The 15658-nt window shown below is 56.2% G+C and overlaps 2 protein-coding genes across 5 annotated transcripts; one reads left to right on the plus strand and one right to left on the minus strand.

Moving 5' to 3' along the window:
* The first annotated feature begins 3751 nt into the window (after window positions 1-3751).
* PSMD8 (proteasome 26S subunit, non-ATPase 8) lies at window positions 3752-10499 on the plus strand. The gene is made up of 7 exons (XM_070632703.1): window positions 3752-4482; window positions 5442-5514; window positions 5633-5735; window positions 7153-7318; window positions 8277-8377; window positions 9431-9542; window positions 10265-10499. Exons 1-7 carry the CDS (start codon window positions 4120-4122, stop codon window positions 10400-10402), a joined length of 1056 nt encoding a protein of 351 aa, XP_070488804.1. The 5' UTR covers window positions 3752-4119; the 3' UTR covers window positions 10403-10499.
* Window positions 10500-11307: 808 nt separating this feature from the next.
* On the minus strand, window positions 11308-15210 carry GGN (gametogenetin). Of its 4 annotated transcripts, XR_011543734.1 has the most exons (4): window positions 15062-15210; window positions 12371-14329; window positions 11691-12099; window positions 11327-11506 (listed from the first exon to the last, which is right to left on the minus strand). XR_011543734.1 is itself a non-coding variant. In XM_070632694.1 (3 exons), the coding sequence occupies exons 2-3, from the start codon at window positions 14308-14310 to the stop codon at window positions 11389-11391; spliced, it is 2058 nt and encodes a 685-aa protein (XP_070488795.1). In that variant the 5' UTR covers window positions 14311-14329; window positions 15062-15210; the 3' UTR covers window positions 11308-11388. The 4 variants fall into 4 exon arrangements, 3 of the variants coding, with proteins under 3 accessions (XP_070488795.1, XP_070488796.1, XP_070488797.1); XM_070632694.1 differs by lacking the exon at window positions 11691-12099 and having other exon boundaries at window positions 11308-11506; XM_070632695.1 differs by lacking the exon at window positions 11691-12099 and having other exon boundaries at window positions 11308-11506; window positions 14832-15066.
* Between the last annotated feature and the right edge of the window lie 448 nt (window positions 15211-15658).

The raw sequence follows: 15658 nt of genomic DNA on the forward strand, positions 1-15658 counted from the left end.
CCATATACAAAAGTTAACTCAAAATGGATCAGATTCCTAAATCTAAGAGCTAAAGCTATAACACAAAATCTTGACCTTTGACTTGGCAATGATTTCTTAAATATAATATCAAAAGTGCAGGCAAAAAAAAAAAGATAAATTAGACTTCATCAAAATTAAGAACATTTGTGAGTCAAAGGATACTATCAAAAGAGTGAAAAGGCAACTCACAGAATCGGAGAAAATCTTTGTAAATCAATTATCTGATAAAGATTAATATCTAAGATACAAAGAACTCCTACAACCCAACAACAAAAATCACATACAACCCAATTAAAAAATGAGCAAGGGACTTGAATAGACATTTCTCCAAAGAAGATATATAAATGGCCAATAAGCACATGAAAAGATGCCACCATCATTAATTATCAGGGAAACGCAAATAAAACCCACAGTGAGATACCACTTTATACTCATTAGAATGGCTATAATTTTAATAAAAACAGCAGACACAGCAAGTGTGGGTGAGGATGTGGAGAAATTGGAACTCTTGTACATAGATGAGGGGAATATAAAATGGTTAAGGGGAAAACAGTTTATTGGTTCCTCAAAAAGTTAAACAGGGGCTGACCTGGTGGTGTAGTGGTTAAGTTCATGTGCTCCACTTTGGGCGGCCCGGGGTTCACTGGTTTGGATTCTGGGCGCAGACCTACACACCGCTCATCAAGCCATGCTGTGGCAGAGTCCCATGTACAAAAAATAGAGGAAGACTGGCAAAGCTGTTAGCTCAGGGATAATCTTCCTCAAACAAAACGAGGAAGATTGGTAACAGATGTTAGCTCAGGGCCAATTTTCCTCACCAAAAAAAAAACCATGTTAAACATAGAATTACCATATCATCTAGCAGTTCCACTCCTAGGTATATCATCTAAAACAACTGAAATCATGTTCTCAAACAAGTACATGTTCATATCAACACTACTCACAAAGCCAAAAGGTGAAAATAGCCCAAATGTTCATCAATGAATGAATCAATGAGTGAATGGCAAGCAAATCATGGTATAGCCATACAATGGAATATTATTCAGCCATAAAAAGGAATGAAGTACTGACAGATGCTGCAACATCTATGAAACTCAAAAACGTTGCCACAGAGGCAGAATGCAGACTGATGATTACCAGTGGCAAGGAAAAAAAGGGAATGGGATGCAGCTGCTTAAGGGGCATGGGGTTTCCTTTTGTGGTGACAAAAATGTTTTGGAGGTAGACAGAGGTGGTATTTGCACAACACTGTGAATATATTAAATGCGACTGAATTGTTCACTTTAAAAAGGTCAGTTTTATGTTATGTGAATTTCACCTCAACAACAAAATAATGATCTATACATATCATTACAAACAGTATGATATTTACCAAGAATAAATATAGACTAGAAGAATATAATAGATGCCTTAAAGTATATCTGATTGTTGAAGAGATTTAAAATAAGACACAAATGTCTTTCATTTTGGAGGGAAAGCGATGGTTTATTTAATAAATGGTTCTGGAAAAATTGACCATGAGGAATGAAATCAAATTTGGATCCCATATGAAAAAGTTAATCCAAGGTTAATAAAAATTACATGTGGAAAAACACAAATATTTTACCAAAAAATCTGGAGAGTATTTGTTTTACTTTGACATGGGAAGAACTTCCTAAAAAAGACAGAAAGCACAGCTGTCTGTGGAAATTAATGAAAGAAACCTCAACTAAATTGGAATCGGGAAGGCCTGTAGGGAGCGCTCGCCCGTTCTAGCACATATCGTCATTTACTCCAAAGAGAAGAGATGGACACTTGCGTCTTCTGGCATCTTCTGCAGGAAGTAAAACTACTTTACTACTAAAGGAAGATTCCTCTCCCCACCTGGCAGCAGCTCAGCCAGTGAGAAGCCGCTGCCTCAGTGAACTGTTACTTTCCCCTAATGGACTTTCCTGTGGAAGGACCCCTCCCCATTTCCCCTTTTTCTCTATAAAAGCAAGCTCTCCGCCTTTGATTTCCGGGTGTGCCTACGGTTTGGCCATAGCATGCATGCCCCAATTTGCAAATCTTTTGGCTATTCCTGAATAAACTCATTTTGAGGGTAAAATAACAGGCAAGTTTGCTTTCTAAATTGACACGTCACGAAGGGAAAGTTACATAAATTTGACTATATGAAAATTAAATTTTGCACTGGGACAGATAAATAAATAAATTCAGAAGATAAATAGACCAAAGAAGATAGTTGTAACAGATTTGACAAGAGTTTTATCTCTAATACGCAGAAGTGCCTAAACATTTATAGGAAAATGCAACAACCTCGCAGAAAATTTAAGAGAAGAGGAAATCCAAATGTTCAACAAACGCAGGAAAGGATGCTCAACCTCATTAGTGGAAATGCAAACTAAAGCAATAAAAAACTAGTGCTTGCTCCCTATCAGACTGGCAAAAGGAAGGAGAAACTATAAAGACCAGGGGCTGTGATGCCAGCACTCTTTCATTGCTGGTGGAACTGTAGGCTGCTACAACTTTGGAAAGCGATCTTATGATTTCCACCAAAATTAAAAATATGCATATCTTGGGGCCGGCCCTGTGGCAGAGTGGTTAAGTGCATGCACTCCACAGTTGTGGCCCAGGGCCTCACTGGTTCGGATCCTGGGTGCGGACATGGCACCGCTCGTCAGGTGATGCTGAGGTGGTGTCCCACGTACCACAACTAGAGGGACCCACAACTAAAAATATACAACGATGTACTGGGGGGATTTGGGGAGAAAAAGCAGAAAGAAAAAAAGAAGAAGAAGATTGGCAACAGTTGTTAGCTCAGGTGAGAATCTTAAAAAAAAAAAAAAAATGCGTATCTTAACTCAGTAATCTTAGGACCTGTCCCTTAGAAACAAAACAACTGTATTCTAGGAAATGCATTTAAGGATCTTTATTGTAGCATTGTTAGCAGTGGCAAACAAATAAACAAAAACAACCCAAATATTAACATGAGAACTGTTAAATGAATTGTGGTATATTCACACTGTGGAATATTATGCAGCCAGTTTTTTTGTGTCAGAAATACATCCATTGATCTGCAGAGATATCTTTAGCATATTGCTAAAAAGCATGTTGTTTTTTCTTTTTAAAAAAATATGTATAGTACGATCCAGTTTTTGTTTAAAAACTTTTTAAAAAGATACAACTTATTTTACATATCTATTCATTCACTCATTCAACAAATATTTATTGACTGTCTATTACACGCTGGAAATACAGCAGTAAAGAAAACCGATATAGGCCAGCCCTGGTGGCCTAGTGGTTACGTTCCACACGGTCCACTTCAGAGGCCTGGGTTCGGCTCCTAGGCTCGGAGCTACACCACTCCTGCTAGCGGCCATGCTGGGGTGGGGGTCCACATAAGAAAGAAAAAAAGTGGAAGATTGGCAATGCATGTTAGCTCAGGGAGAATCTTCCTCAGCAAAAAAAAGAAGGGAAGAAAGAAAGGGAAGGAAGGGAGGAAGGAAGGAAGAAGGAAAGACAGAAAGAAAGAAAATCAATAAATATCCCTTCTGTCATGGAGCTGACAATCTAAATGATGGAGACAGAGTTGGGTGTGAGAAAAAGTGGAGTCTTTGAGAAAAAGTGGAGCTGTTGAATAGGCAGCTGTGGTATCTGTGGAGGAACCAGCAGTAGGGATAAAGAATTGGGAATGCTCCGCATACATGTGGCATTTGAAGCCATAAGCGCGGATGACTTCTGTAAAGTTCGTGCGCATTTGCACCAGCTTGGAGAAAGCTCGGGAGGATGCGCTGAGAGACGAGAGGGAAACACCTAGTCTCCCATCCTGGCTGCTAGTCCTGGGAAGACCACCTAGCTTCTCAAAGCCTGTCTATGAGGGGGAACAAGAACAGCTGTCCCCACGGCTCCACCGTCGCCAGCTGCCGGCTTAGAGAAGCGGCCGCGAAGGTGGAACCTCCAAGGCGAAACGCAGCATCCCGAACGCCCAAACTGAAGCCACGGCAGCCATATTGATCACGGGCGGCAGAGGGGCGTTGCGACCGCTCCCATTTTCAGTTAGGGCAGGAGGCGACTTCGGTCACCATCTTGAGCGACAGTAGAGGCGGAGCTCGGACGGTCATGTTGGTGAAGGGCCGGGCTCCGAGGGCACCTCGCCGAGAGCAACAGAAAGCCAACCGCGGCGGGCGGGGCCCGGCGGCTCTAGCCCCGCCCCCGGTCGCAGGCCCCGCCTCCCGGCCCCACTTCCGCCGGGCGAGCGTCTGCCGGCGGCGCTGCCGTAAGTCGGGCCGGCGGTTTGCCGCATCACGGAAGATGGCTGCCGCGGCGGTGAACGGGGCGGCGGGCGCCTCGAGCTCGGGGCCTGCGGCGGCCTCGGGCGCGGTCCTGCAGGCGGCGGCCGGCATGTACGAGCAACTCAAGGGCGAGTGGAACCGTAAAAGCCCCAATCTGAGCAAGTGCGGGGAAGAGCTGGGCCGGCTCAAGGTAGGGCTGCGCGGGGGCGCTCCCGGGGTCCGGCCGCGGGGAGGCCGCGCTGCCCACGGGGCCCGGGTGGGCTGGGGATCTGACGGCACGGAGGGTGCGGGACAGCCCACGTGCGGGCGTGGAGGGGGGACGAGGCGAGCGAGGCCTGGAGCGCAGCAGCGCGGGTCTGCCACAGCCGAGGGAGAGGTTAAAATTGGGGGGCCTGGCTGGCTGGGGTGGCAGGACGGGGTTGTCGGGGTTTTTCTGATGGCGGGTTCTGGACGAGACCAAGTGGGGACTGAGGGCTGGACCGGGTGATGAAACGAGAAGGCTGAGATGATGGGGTATGTGATCAAGACCAGGCCAAGTTAGAGTCTGAGAGATCTGGAGCTTAGGACGCGTCTGTGCGGGCTGGGGGCCGGCCACATGGTGAGCGCACGACTAAATCTAGACAGATAATCTTATTCTAGAGGACGGAATGGGGCTCAAGGTGCTTCAGACCAAGTGTTTGGGAAAGAGTAAGACGCAGTGGGCTGGAGCAAGTGGCTGAGAGGGTGTGTGGGATAAAAAATGCTGTGTGGGCTGGGCTGTGGGGGACGTGAGCGCCCCTCCCTCCCTGCTGTGGATTTTGGGGGGCAGGTTGGGCGCAAGTCAATACAGAGTCTGCTGAGCAATTGGAGATGCTCTGTCCCCCACACTCCCTTGCGTCCATTGGGTCAGGTGCAGTGTGTGTCCTGTTTGCCCAGTGAGGCTGTGAATTATTGTAATCTGAGGTCATCCTAAATGGGCGCCCACAGTGTGCCCAGGCCCTGTTCTGGTGCTTTCGGAGAACTGACGCCTTCAATACTGAGAATTACCTTATGAGTCAGGGATGATGATGAGCTCCATCTTCGAGGTGGAAAGCCTAGGCCTAGAAGAGGTTAAGTGACCTGTACTTGAAATCCTGTCCTCTTTCCTTCCTTCCCTGTTCTCATTGTCAGCTGGTTCTGCTGGAGCTCAACTTCCTGCCAACCACAGGGACCAAACTGACCAAACAGCAGCTCATTCTGGCCCGTGAGTGTCCCTCGAGTTGGTGGCGGGTGAGGCGCTGGGGGTGGTGGCAGGACTCGCAGCAGTGGCCGTCAGGCAAGGGACTCAATCACTTCCTGAGAACGCACCCTGTCACCCACAGGTGACATCCTGGAGATCGGGGCCCAGTGGAGCATCCTACGGAAGGACATCCCGTCCTTCGAGCGCTACATGGCACAGCTCAAATGCTACTACTTTGATTACAAGTGAGGATGGGCCCTGCCCCTGGTGGGGGTGGGGGTGTTACGTGGCGTCTCTTTCAGCCCTGGTGCTCCAGCCGCTTGGGTCATTTTCCTTCACTTGGGAACTCCCCCTTTGCCCTGCTCCGTCCCTAGAGACTGCAGGGTCAGCGGGTTGGCCTGGAGCCCCTGAGTCTAGGATTGCACCATCCGGCCTCTGTTGGCCTCCAATCTTTCTCCCCCTCTACCTTCTCACACTCCGTTTCCACTCCAGAGTATAGCCACCATTGCCTTTCGCCTGCCCTGGCCCCAGCCTTGCCCCTTGCCCTCTTGGATTCATCCCCCATGACAGTTAGTAGGATCTTTGTGACACTACAATTTGACCATGTTCATGCCCTGCTTAGAACCTGTCGTGGCTCTCCATGGCCCTCAGGCTCCGGACCAAGCTCTCTTGTGGCCTCCAGTGCTGTTTCAGCCCTGATCCCTGTGCCTGTACCCCCCACCCCCCAATCCAGGCCCTGGCCCCTCTGCCCACCAGGCTCTGTCTCCCCCACTGGACTGTGAGCCTCCTAAAGGCAGAGGGGTCTTGGTCCCTGCTGTGTCCCAGCACTGCCTGGCATGGGGCCAGACCCAGAGCAGGGAGTCACTGGATATGTATGGAATGTAAAACGGGATGTTTTATAACTCAGTGGTGCCTGCATGGACTAATGGTCCAGAATTTGACATCAGAAGTCAGACAAACCTGAGTTTGAAACTAATCTTGCCACTTCCTGACTATGTGGTCTTGGGCAAATGCCTTCACCTCCCTGGGCCCCAGCTTTCCCTTAGAGTAAGGGTGATGGTTTATAACATCGTAATCACAGCTGACATTTACACAGCCACACATCGCTTAACGATGGGGATACGTTCTGAGAAATGTGACATTAGGTGATTCTCTTGTTGTGTGAACATCACCGAATGCACTTACACAAACCCAGATGGTACAGCCTGCTACACACCTAGGCTCTATGGCACTGATCTTGTGGGACCACCATTGTACATGCAATTGTCGTTGACCGAAACGTCGTTATGCAGCATGTGACTGTACAGTACTCTTTTGGGCCTGTACTGTTCTGATCACTTTACCTGGGTTAAATCATTTCATTAACTTAACTCTTATTCATTTAACCTGCCTCTATGAGATGGATCCTGTGGTGATACCCATTTTACAGCTGAGTAAATCAAGGCTGAGTCACTTTACTGAAGTGAGGTCGCTTGCTTGGGCCCACGGGACTTGTGACTTCTTTGTGCTTCTCTGGGCCTCAGTTTCATCTGAAAACCCAGGACCCGATACCTCTCCAAGGAGACAGCACAGGGCAGTCATCAGGGGCCCTGGAGCCCGGAGTGGGGGGCTTGGTAGGCACCTGAGCCCTCCTTACCTTGGATTCCCCACCCTGGTCCACAGGGAGCAGCTCCCCGAGTCGGCCTACATGCACCAGCTCTTGGGTCTCAACCTTCTCTTCCTGCTGTCCCAGAACCGGGTGGCTGAGTTCCACACAGAGTTGGAGCGGCTGCCTGCCAAGGACATCCAGACCAATGTCTACATCAAGCATCCCGTGTCCCTTGAGCAAGTGAGGCAGGCGGGAGGGCGGGCCGGGCTAAAGGAGGTGGGATGGGGACACGTTAGGGGGGGTTTCCTGGAGGAGTGGGCAGGCTCCGCCCATCTTTGAGCCCGTGGACTCATTCATCCAGCAGATACTGAGGCTCAGCCGGGTGCCAGGCCCAGGGGTTGGTTTTCAGACTGTGTGGTGAACAGATAAAAGCCCTGCTCTTGTGGGGATGACGTCCGGGTGAGGAAGCAGACAGTGCACGAAAAGCTTCAGTAACCTGTATGGTCCATCAGATGGAAGTGCTCTGAGAAAAATAAAGCGGGCAGGGCGTGGAGCGTCGGGGCCAGGGGTGAAATTGTTTATGAGGGTGGCCAGGGAAGGCCTTGCTGGAAGGGGAGATTTGAGAAAGACATGAAAGGGGCGAAGAACCCAACCCCCTGGAGCTCTGGGGGGAGAGTGATCCAGGTGGGGGGAGCAGCCAGTCCAGGGGTCCCAAGGCAGAAGCATGCATGGTGTTGGAGGCTCAGCGAAGAGGACAGTGCTTGTGAAACTGGGTGCACAGGCTCAGGGCGGAGCCTCAGTTCTAAGGTTAGAAGCAGTTCCTGGAGCGGAGGTCTTGTGAGAGGATTTGGCTTTGGGGAGAGGATGTGGGGGCAGGTACAGCAGGAAGCAGAGCTTGGACAAAGGTGTGGAGGATTGGGCTCGGCGTGGACCCAGCTCTGTCTTCCTCCTGGGACTGAAGACTAGATGAGATAGTTAGATACCAGCCCAGGGCAGCTTTGGAGTGCATGCATGTGTACAAACCGAGGAGGGCTTCCCGGCGGAGGAGGTGCGCAGTGTGCATGGGGAATGGGTGACTGTATGGCAGAGGGTGTTCTAGCAGGATTGGGGTTCTGGAGGCACCGGGAGCAGGGTGAGGCCTCGGCGCCTGTGCTGCCTCTCCCTCATCCTCTCTTCTTCCCCACCCCGGCCTCTGCAGTACCTGATGGAAGGCAGCTACAACAAAGTGTTCCTGGCCAAAGGCAACATCCCTGCCGAGAGCTATACCTTCTTCATCGACATCCTGCTTGACACCATCAGGTGCGGGGGCCAGGGCCCTGTGGGGCTCGGGGAGAACTTGTGGAGTCTCGACTCAAACAGCCCTGAGTTTGACTCCCGTTCTGGCCCCTGTGCTCTGCGGAGGCTGACACATCAGTTCTCCTTTTCTGCAGACTGACCCGGTGGTGAGACTGTGGATGGCGGCCCTCCCTCCCTCCCTGGGCTGTATGCAGTGGGTGGTGGGCGGTGTCCTGAGCACTACCCGGGTGTGGTGCCCAGATAGCACTCGGCAGAGCAGGGCCACGCTGCCATCTTGGAAGTGCTCCAGCCCCCTAGTCATGGGACCTCCCCTCCAGTCACCTCAACTGTGCATCCCTCAGTTTCCCCTTTAGAATGGGGCCATCCAGTTCCCGCTTGGGTTGCTGTGTGCACAAGTGACATCACACGGGCAGGTGGGCTTGAGAAGTAAAAGGGTGTCCAGGTGGTGGCAGAGCTGGTTCACTCAGGCAGAGTGCTGGATGGAGATGAGTTTCCATTCCTCGGGTGGCAGAGCCCGGCCCAGAGACGAGGTGGGAAGCAGGAGGGGTAGTTGAGTGGGTTTAGGTTATTTTTAATTATGAAATATTTCTGCTCTCCAAAACGAACAGGGAGTGGTGTAATGAGTGCCCGCATACCTACCGCTTGGCCTAAGAGATAGCATCCCTCAGAAATGGGTGCATGCTCCCCAGCACTAACCCCTGCTCCTGTTTCAGTCCCTCAGTGCCTCTTGTCAGGGGTGCGAGGAACCCCCTCTGAATCAGATCTAGAAATGGTGTTAGGTGGGGAGGTCCACTCACGGGGATCCCGGGTTGTGTTTCAGACAGCATGAAGGCCTCGTGGCTGCGAGCAGGATTTGGAGTGTGGCCCCTCCTGTGGCCCTGGCCTTGCAACTCTGGTCAGGCTGTCCTCTCTCTGAGCAGGAGAGTTGTTAAAAAGGGCAGGTGACAGATTCCAGCCATCAGCGCTGAACCAAAGGGTCAGGGCGCACACGTGTCGGGGGGGACGCGGCCTGGAGAGTCATCCGTGCTCAGTAACGAGAACCCCGTCTTCCCCCAGGGATGAGATTGCTGGGTGCATCGAGAAGGCCTATGAGAAAATCCTCTTCACTGAGGCCACTCGGATCCTCTTCTTCAACACACCCAAAAAGATGACAGACTACGCCAAGAAGGTGGCTGGGGTCAGGGTGCCGGGTGTGGGGCTAAGGGGTGCGTTCCCTGACAGCAGGGTGGGGTGGTCTGGGGGACACTGGAGCAAGACTACCCATGTTTAAATCCAGCTATGTGACCTCAGGCAAGTTGCTGGACTTCTCTGAGCTTCAGTTTCCCCATCTGTAGAATGAGGCTAGAGTGTAAGACGTGGGATGAGCCTAGCTGAGCCCCTGGCACCAGTGAGGTGGGCACTCAGCACGCCTTGACTCTTGTCCTTGCCCTTATTCCTTGGAGGCTGCAGCTTTTCCCCATAAGACTTTGGTCCATTTGCTCCGGGGTATTTTTGCAAGAGCAGGGTCCCGGAGATGTGGGTGCGCAGGGTGCAGTGACCCTGGGGACTGGGGAGGCTCGAGACCAGACTGGAAGAGGTGAAATTGAACCGGAGTGGTCGTGACGGCTGGTATTTAGTGATCGTTTACTCGGCCAAACACGATTCTCCACGCTTCAGGGCCTTGATTCACTGACTCCCCACAGTGGACCCCGAGAGCTGTGTGATGAGGGTCCCTGTCTCAAACATGGAGAAACTGAGGCACAGAGAGGGGGAGTTACTTGCCTAGGGTTGTGTGGGTGAGTAGGGCTGGTGAGGGAAGTGAGCCAGGGCCCACTTGAGGTCAGTGCTGGCCCTGCGGGGTGGGGAGGGAGCCCGTGTGGTCACTCCCTGCCTCCTCCCTCTTTCCTGCAGCGAGGGTGGGTCCTGGGCCTCAATAACTACTACAGCTTTGCCAGCCAGCAGCAGAAGCCGGAAGATACCACCATCCCCTCCACGGAACTGGCGAAACAGGTCATCGAGTATGCCCGGCAGCTGGAGATGATCGTCTGAGCACCCGGGCCCTGGGGGGCAGCTGGTTATTTAAGACCCCTGAGGCCTCGCAGTCCCGGGTCACCCGGGTCTCCAATAAAGGTGGATCGACACTCTCTCCCAGGCCCTTGTCTCCCCGGGGAATGGTGGGCACACCGTTCTTATCTCTAAAGAGCTGGGAAGTTTGGGGGCCTTGGGGGGTCTGAGATAACCCTCTGTCTGGGTCAGCTCTGTCCAGTGGCCATTGCCCCAGGTCTCAAACACACGTCCACTGCAGGGGCCCAGTGGCACTGTGGCTGTGGGAGAGTGCAGGCCCTGGGTGGAGGGACTGTTGCAGCCAGCTGTGGACACAGGAAGGCCAGGCCAAGGCACCAGAGTTTGTCAGTGAAGGGGGTGAAGTGTCCTATTTTAAAAAATATTTGCAATGAATTAAACCAGTTTTGTACATGATGTACGAAAAGGAACCCGTCTGTGGGCTACCAGTTCAAGACCTCGGGTGGATGAAAGGTGTGGGCCCTGGGTGGCCTCGTCCTGGTCCCCAGCCTTCTTGAGCCAGGGCTGGGACTTAGAAGCTCCCGCACCCCCAGCCTGTTTTCCTGAAGGTGTTTAAGGCAGAGTCCACATCTGGCCGAGCCATCTGTGGGATGTGGGATTTCCAAGAAAGTCTTCCGGAGTCAGTTTCCCGGCTGTAAGCTGAGAGTGACCACTCCTGCTTCTGCAGTGATTGTGCTGGATCCCTGAGTTTGGCCCCAGATCAGCTGAGCAACGGGGCTGGGGTGTTAAGGGGACTGAGACTGTCTCACCCCTGGGCCCGGCAGTCTGGGTGCTGGATGAACGGAACCTTCTTTACTGCTGCACTGCCTGCAGCCGCCTTGTGTCCCCAGGATGTGGTGTGTTCATGCTCTGCCACACCCCTCCACCCTTCACAGGTGACCGACAGGCAGCTAGGCATCTGGATGTTATTTTATTGTCGAGGAGGGGAAGGCAGAGGGCACTGAGCACGCTGCTCAGTTGGAGTGGGTGGCCTGCAAGTCGTAGTGCTCCAGCCCGGCTACCAGCGAGCCAGCCAGCTTGATGGTGGCGACCCAGGGCGGCTCACTTAGGTGGTTGGTGGGCGTGCTCAGCCTAGGGGAGGGTGGAATCAGCAGGGCCTGCTATGTGGCCAGGCCCTCAGCCCTTTAGGCTTCACTTTCCCTGTCTGTGTAGGGGCCACGTCTGAATATCCCAGAGGCAGTCTAGGGCAGGCCCATCCACTTAAACTTAGCAGGAAAGGGGGCTGATGGTTGGGGTTAGTGTCCCCCACACCTACCCCAGGTCTTAGCTGAGCACCAGGGGTTCAAGGCAGAGGGTCTGTCAGTGACTCAGACAGGTCCTGGTGACCAGATGCTGAGATCCAGTGTGGGGGAGGGGGACCTGGAGCATGCACTGTCTCCTGGGATCTGAGGACTCAGCACAGCAACTGGGGCGTCAGTGCCCTCTGGCGGTCAGCGCCTGGGTCCCAGAGTCAGGAGAAGTTGCCAAGGCTGGAGGGAGGGCTCAGCAGTGTGGGGCCAGGCCGGGGCTTCCTTCAGAGGCCTGCGTTTACATCCATTTGGTTCCAGAAGACATCTCCTCCCCTCCCGTTCCTGAGCAGCCTGGGACGTGGCCCCTCTTGGTGCCCTCAGGCACAGGGTCAAGGCCCTGAATAGGGTCCGGCCAGCTGGGACCAGCTTCCTTCCCTGGTGGTTCCAGAGAGTAACGAGAGGGCCAAGGGTCAGCTTGGAGGTCTGGGTACGGGCCCTGTCAGGGGTCAGTATAGTGTCAGGACTCCTTGGTCCTGAAGGATTGGAGCTCAGCTGCCTTTGAAATGCAGCCAAAGGGAGGGTCACGAGTCAGCTGGGGTCAGGACACCAAAGGGCTCAGCGGGTCTCTATCCGGGAAGGTCGAGTTCAGGTTTCCTGGGGGTATTCTAGGAAGTCCGCCCTTCCCTACTCCCTGACTTCTCCTCACCAGGCAGACACGTTGCGTGGCAGGCGACGATGGCGCGGTTGGTGGCGACAGTAACACTTGCAGGGACACGAGTTAAGCACCTGAAAGGGCGGCCAGTGGCGCGCGGCGCCCGTGGTGGCCGTCCCCGCCGGAGGAGCCCCGCCGCCACCACTCCCTCCGCCGCTGTCAGTCACAGCAGCTGCAGTCTGTTCGTGAGGGCCGTCTCCAGGCGCGCCGTTCTCACGGGTCGCGCCCCGGGCTGCGCGGGAGCCCTTGTTCCTGCGCGTGCGGGCCTTAGGCGCGGGCGGGGGCGGCGATGGCTCGGCCGTAGTTGGAGTTGGAGCTGGAGCCGGGGACGGGGCCTGGGCCGGAGATGGGGCCTGGGCCGGAGATGGGGCCGGGGCCGAGGCCCGGGCTGGGGCCTGGTCGGCAGCCAGGGCAAGGGGCAGAGCGGGAGCCGGGGCGGGAGCCAGGGCCGACTCCAAGTCGCCTGGGCCTGGGGTGGGCGGGGGCGCCACGGGCAGCGGCGTGGGCTGGAGCACCGGCGGCTGCGGGGTGGGCGGCGGCTGCGGGGTGGGCGGCGGAGCGGGAGGCGGCGTGGGTGGTGCCCTGGGCGGCGGCGGCGGCGGCAACTCCTGCGGGCCGGGAGGCCCGGGGCGCACAGGCTTGCCATTGGTGGGCGCCGGGAAGATAAACATAGGCGGCGCCAGCAGGGCGGGCGAGGGCCTGCGGGGCCCAGGAGCCGGGTGCATCTGCCCCGGCAGAGGCGGCGGGGAGCCCCAGGGACCTGAGAGCGCGGCCCCGCGCCGTCGGGGCGACCCGACGCCCCCGCCTGCTCCATTAAAGCGGAAATGGCGTTCAGGGCCATCGGGAGGGCTCACCCAGTCAAATTTGGGCTTCGAGCCTGGGAAGGTGGTGTAAGGTGGTGGCGGAAGGGTCCCGGCGTGGGTCGCTGGCGCCGAGGGGCGTCCAGAACACCCCTCGCCGTCTCCATCACCGCCCTTTGCTTCCTGAGTCCCCCGAGGGACGTCTCCCGAGGGCCGAGCGGCCCCCGGAGCCAGGCGCCCCTGCTTTAGGACCTCAGCGTAAGAGATGGCGCCCGAGGTGGAGGAGAAGAATCTTCCACCTCCGCCGCCCCCGAGCGAGGCTTTGGTCGCTAAGGAACTCGACGCCGCTGCAGGGGGCAACGGGGGCCCCAACTTGAAGGTGACTTTACACAGCAGGCTGAGGCCAGGCTCCGAGGCCGCAGGCCGGGCCATCTCGCCCTCGCCGGCCTGGGGAAGCGCCCCACCGCAGGCCCCGCCGCCCGCCTGGCCTTCGCCGCCGTGCCCGGCCTGGCTTTCTGCAGGGGCGGCGGCGGGTGTGGCCAGCGCGGGGGCGATTCTGCGCTCCGGGGGCTGGCAGTCGGAAGGTGGCGGCGGCAGCGGCTTCCGCGGCTCCATGGGCGGCGGAATCGGGGTTGGGGTCCTCGGGACAGGGTCGGGGTCCTCTTCCATCAGTTGCCGGGGCGGCGGCGGCGGCGGCAGCGGGCGGAGATTCGGAGGGTCGCCCTGGCCGCGGTGGCTCGCCTCCAGCAGACCGCGGATTCGGGGCACCGGTGGGCCCGTGGGTTTTCGCCACTTAGACGGCGCGGGCATCAGGGTCCCCACGGGGGGCGGGGGTGGTGTGGAGACCGCGGCCGCAGCCGCCTCCTGAGAAAGGGGCGTCACTGGCGAGGGCAGTTCTAAGGTCGGGGGCAGGGGTGAGGGTGAGGCCTGGGGCTCCGGGGGAACCAGGAGTCCCGGGGGTGCGGAGCTGCCGGGGAACCAGACGCCCAGCCCGCGAGCCAGGCGCATGGCCGGGGAGGAGGGGGTGACCTCGGGCTCCGCCAGGGACGTCCGGCGGGAGTCGGAGGAGCGGTCCGAGGCCTGCTCTTTTCGGGAGCCCCCGCCTGCGGACGGCTCCGACTGCACGTTCCCCATTTCTGACGGAGGTCGGGGACTGTGGTCAGAAAAACTTCCTCCAGTCAGTCTGCCAGGATTGTGGGGACCCCCACGAGGCTGGCTGTACGTGGTCCTACCCGTCCCCATCGGCCCCGCCCCTGTCCTCCAAGATCCACTCAGGCACTCGTCTCCAGCCTCATTCCTGTTCCCTGACTCTTGACACTCACGCCTTCTTCCCCATGGCCCCATCCTCTTAGTGTACTAAGGTTCGGTCCCTGTCCCCCTGGCTGGTCCCTCAGATCACATCCCTACACTTGGGCCACGTCTCCAAATTCCAAGACACACGTCTTGCCTCCTTTCCTGGCAGTCACCCAGGCCACATCATGATGATGGTACTCAGTAGCCTCTACGGCCTACAAGGAGTTCAAGCTTCTCTCCCTCACTTTAACCGGGCTCTTGAGGCCCAGGCGCCGTCCCCGTCCCCTGGTCCCGCCCGGGTCGTCAGGAGTCCAGCCTCGTCAACCACCCCCCAGTTCTGGCCCCGTCTCCGTCTAACATACCGGGTATTCTTGTCCTGCTAACCCCTCAGTCCTCACCAATAGCCCTCCAATCCCTCTCTCTGTCCATCACTTGGGTGAGGTCCAGCCCTCTGGAAAGAGGCAGATCCTCAGGCCTGGCTCCTAAACTTCTGTTCCCGCTTCGGATCTGCCCGCAGGCCTCACCGCTCAGGCCCCACCCCTCTCCCCAAGCTCCGCCCTGGCTCCGCCTTCGCCCAGACGTTGCCACTCACCGACTGCTGCAGCCCACCTAAGTTCAGACCGCGGCCCCCTGGGCCCAGGGCAGGGCGGGGAACGGCCGTAGCAGAAAATAACCGAAAAGAACGGGGGTGCGGGTGAAGGCAGGTAGGCGAGCCAGCGAGGGCAGACCCCGAGGCCTAGGCCCCGCCCCCTCGAGGCCACGCCCCCGTGAGCCAGCTTGAGCCCGGCCCCCTACGAACCTGGATCTCCCTTTGAAATACTACTCCGTTGTCTTCTTCCCCGCCCCCAGGCCTGTAGCCCTGGGTCCCACCCCTTTCGATCGTTCTCCTTGGCTCCGCCCCTCTGCAATGCTCCGCCCCTCTCCGTTAGTCCCTATCCCGAAGCTCCGCCCATTATGAACACGGCTACGTAGCTCCTCCCTTTTGGCTATTTCTTGCGCCCCGCCCCTACGACAATTTACTTCTAAACTTCGCCCTTTTAGGACCCCGCAACATCTTTTCCCAGGACCCTCTCCTGCCTCGGGCCCGCCCAGAAGGCCCATCCACCGCGGGCCCGGCCCCCCGTGACGCACGCGCCGGTCCGCGCCTTCGGCGTCCTCACCCTCTCCTCCCCAGGTCCTCCGACCCCGC

This window comes from Equus przewalskii, chromosome 9, assembly GCF_037783145.1.
Source record: "Equus przewalskii isolate Varuska chromosome 9, EquPr2, whole genome shotgun sequence".
NCBI lineage: Eukaryota > Metazoa > Chordata > Mammalia > Perissodactyla > Equidae > Equus > Equus przewalskii.